Source organism: Triticum urartu, chromosome 3, assembly GCF_003073215.2.
Source record: "Triticum urartu cultivar G1812 chromosome 3, Tu2.1, whole genome shotgun sequence".
Taxonomy (NCBI): Eukaryota; Viridiplantae; Streptophyta; class Magnoliopsida; order Poales; family Poaceae; genus Triticum; species Triticum urartu.
The window spans coordinates 686,553,755-686,556,710 of NC_053024.1; the positions used below are offsets into that span (position 1 = coordinate 686,553,755).

The 2,956-nt window shown below is 54.5% G+C and overlaps 1 protein-coding gene across 1 annotated transcript; it reads left to right on the forward strand.

The window, feature by feature from the left end:
- The first annotated feature begins 927 nt into the window (after positions 1–927).
- LOC125549152 (noroxomaritidine/norcraugsodine reductase-like) lies at positions 928–2,185 on the forward strand. Its single transcript, XM_048712629.1, has 2 exons — positions 928–1,211; positions 1,310–2,185. The coding sequence occupies exons 1-2, from the start codon at positions 1,126–1,128 to the stop codon at positions 2,046–2,048; spliced, it is 825 nt and encodes a 274-aa protein (XP_048568586.1). The 5' UTR covers positions 928–1,125; the 3' UTR covers positions 2,049–2,185.
- Positions 2,186–2,956: the final 771 nt, after the last annotated feature.

A 2,956-nucleotide genomic window follows, 5' to 3' on the forward strand; every position in this document is an offset into this window, starting at 1 on the left:
CTATATGGTAATCCGAATAACCAAGAATCTCAACTTTTATTTCATTGTTCCAAAAAATACCAATTCCTCCGCTTCTACCACGACTGTCAATTGCAAAACTATTGTCATAACCAAATGTACCAGCTAGCAATTCTACCCTCGAGCCTTCTATCTGAGTTTCGACGATACATAAGAGGGTAGGGGTAAATTTGTTCGCAAACTCGCGAACCTCTCGAACTGTCGCGGCTTTACCCACGCCCCGACAGTTCCAGCATAAAACACTCATTGGACCCGGCGGTGCTCCTCGAAGGAGCCCGCCAAATTCTTCACAGTTGATGCTGACAATTCTGAGTCTTCTCCCGCCTTCTTGGTTCTCTTCAAGTCCCTGTGCGGTGGGGGGCTGACTGCAGTTATACCCGCAGGCACAATCGCAAGTGAGTTAGCATCTGCAGGTGCCGTTTCTGGATTCTGACGAGACATGGGGTGTTTGGCTCCTAGCTCGGCTCCCGCGTTCCTCTTCCTGCTCCAGTCCTCCATCTCTGCGTCGCTAGCCGCCTTGCTTGGGTCATAATCCTGGGCTGATCCGTGCACCTGTCTCTCTGTCATGATATCTCTTCCCTCCTCAGAACGGCCACTTGAGCGCTCCCCAGCACGGCCACCTCTGCGGCCACCGTGCTGGCTACGGCCTTCCCCCGGACCCCTTCCATTGCGCATGACCCAGTTAGCTCAGAGATCCTTGAACACAAGGGCTGACGGAGGGTGAACACCATTGTCGTGTTCTTTAAGAGTAGTATTAGAAAAAAAAATCATTTTTTGAAGGGTAGGCTAGAGCCCTATGAAGCCCACCCACTGGACTTGCTACTGCGGACGAGGAGTCGAAATCCAGGGCCGAAAACATGGTAACGTGACATGATGCGTGACATGAGCCGGCCGTCCGGCCACCGCCTGCGCGAGTAATGCTCCGTGCGCATCGTCGAAAACAAGGAATCGCCGAGGAAGCATCTGCGGTTCTGCACTCCTGCCAGCTGCTACCAAGTCGTCATAGTGGGCAGCAGAGCTTCCAAAGAAGATTTAAGTAGCAAGGGCCAAGGCCAACCTGCCACATCGTTCACTAGCTAGTTCCAAGAACACACCGATCGACCGGCGATGGCAGCAGCAGCAGCAAGCAGAGAGGAGCGGTGGAGCCTCGCCGGCAAGACGGCCCTCGTCACCGGCGGAACCAAAGGAATCGGGTACGCCCTGCCCCTGCATGCATCTTTCTTTCATGCCGCTAGTTTTGTGACTGATCGCACACGCTGACACGCTCACTTGCGTACCATGCATGGCGCAGGCGCGCGATCGTGGAGGAGCTCGCGGGGTTCGGCGTCCGGGTGCACACATGCGCCCGGAGCGACGCCGACGTGCAGGAGCGGCTGCGCGGGTGGGCCGCCGACGCCGACGCGGGGCGCCTGAGCGGGCGCGTCACGGCCTCCGCCTGCGACGTGTCCGTGCGCGGCGACCGGGAGGCGCTCATGGCCACGGCCCGCGCCGAGCTGGGCGGCAAGCTGGACATCCTCGTCAACAACGCCGGGCAGACCTTCTTCATGCCGGCCACGCAGAGCACGGCGGAGGACTACGCCCGGCTCATGGCCACCAACCTCGAGTCCTGCTTCCACCTCGCGCAACTCGCGCACCCGCTCCTCGTCGCCGCCGGGGGCGGCAGCATGGTGAACATCTCCTCCGTCGCCTCGGCCATCGCGTACCCGGTGCTGTCGGTGTACTCGGCGACCAAGGCGGCCATGAACCAGCTCAGCCGCAACCTCGCCGTCGAGTGGGCGAGCGACGGCATCCGCGTGAACTGCGTCGCGCCGGGGGGCATCCGGAGCGACATCCTCCAGAGCAGCGGCATCGAGGTTGACATGGAGGCGTTGCTGGCGATGGGGAAGAAGGAGAACGAGCGCGTCGCGCTGGGCCGCATGGGCGAGCCGGAGGAGGTTGCGTCGCTCGTCACGTTCCTGTGCATGCCGGCCGCGTCCTACGTCACCGGGCAGGTCATCTACGTCGACGGCGGCCGCACCATAGCGGCATAGGCTTCGCTTGCTACTTGGTTGCTATACTTGCTACTCGATTAAACTGTTCGAGTAGCTACTGTTCTTTATATGCTAGTACTAAAATAAGCATCTTCGTTTCGAGTTCAAAGAAGACGACAAAAAGGCATCTTTGTTCCATCTTGGACGAACGCTTGAGACATTTTGTTCCATCATGCGGACCGAACTATGTGTGCATTTTCATTGTTATAAAAGACTATTAGCACATATGCCTATGCATTGCAAAGGTCAGAAGAGATAATCGGTGTTTCCATAAAACACGGTCTTGGTTGCGGTAGGCGACAGAGCGAGGAGTTGTGATCTTCTCACGGACATGTTTGGCCCACAAGATCTTGATAGTGGTGGGCTTGATCGGCGTGACAACGACCACTCAACTCATGCTTTTTTTCCTTTGGGTCTGCTTCGTCTTGGGGTTGCGGTTGGCTCCTCATCTGGTGGCTGCGCAACAATCTTGCTTCGACCACTCTGACGGCATAATCGGATGGACTACTAATCGTTGCGCATAACCAAACATGAATGTTTCTTTTTTTTTATCAAGGTCAATTCTCTTTATTTTAGCGTTCACCTGCCCACAGTTTTTTAAGCCAAACCAGGATATTCTATTTCATTGGCATGTGCAAGTTACCACAGACAATAAATATGGGTCCCTAATTTTGCACATAATTCTCGAGACAACTCATTTATTCCAGACAACCACCTTATTTTCAGACAAGCTGGTGATATAAAAATTGGTGGCATTTTAATATAAGGTCCCAAGGTGAGGCTATTGGTATCATAATTGCAAGATAGTGGTTTTGTTTATCATCATAATAGGGAAGGTCCATGGTTCAATCCCCTCGCGGTGTAAATTTTTTGCTGCTCGTTAGTCTGATAAAAAAAAAGAAATGTGT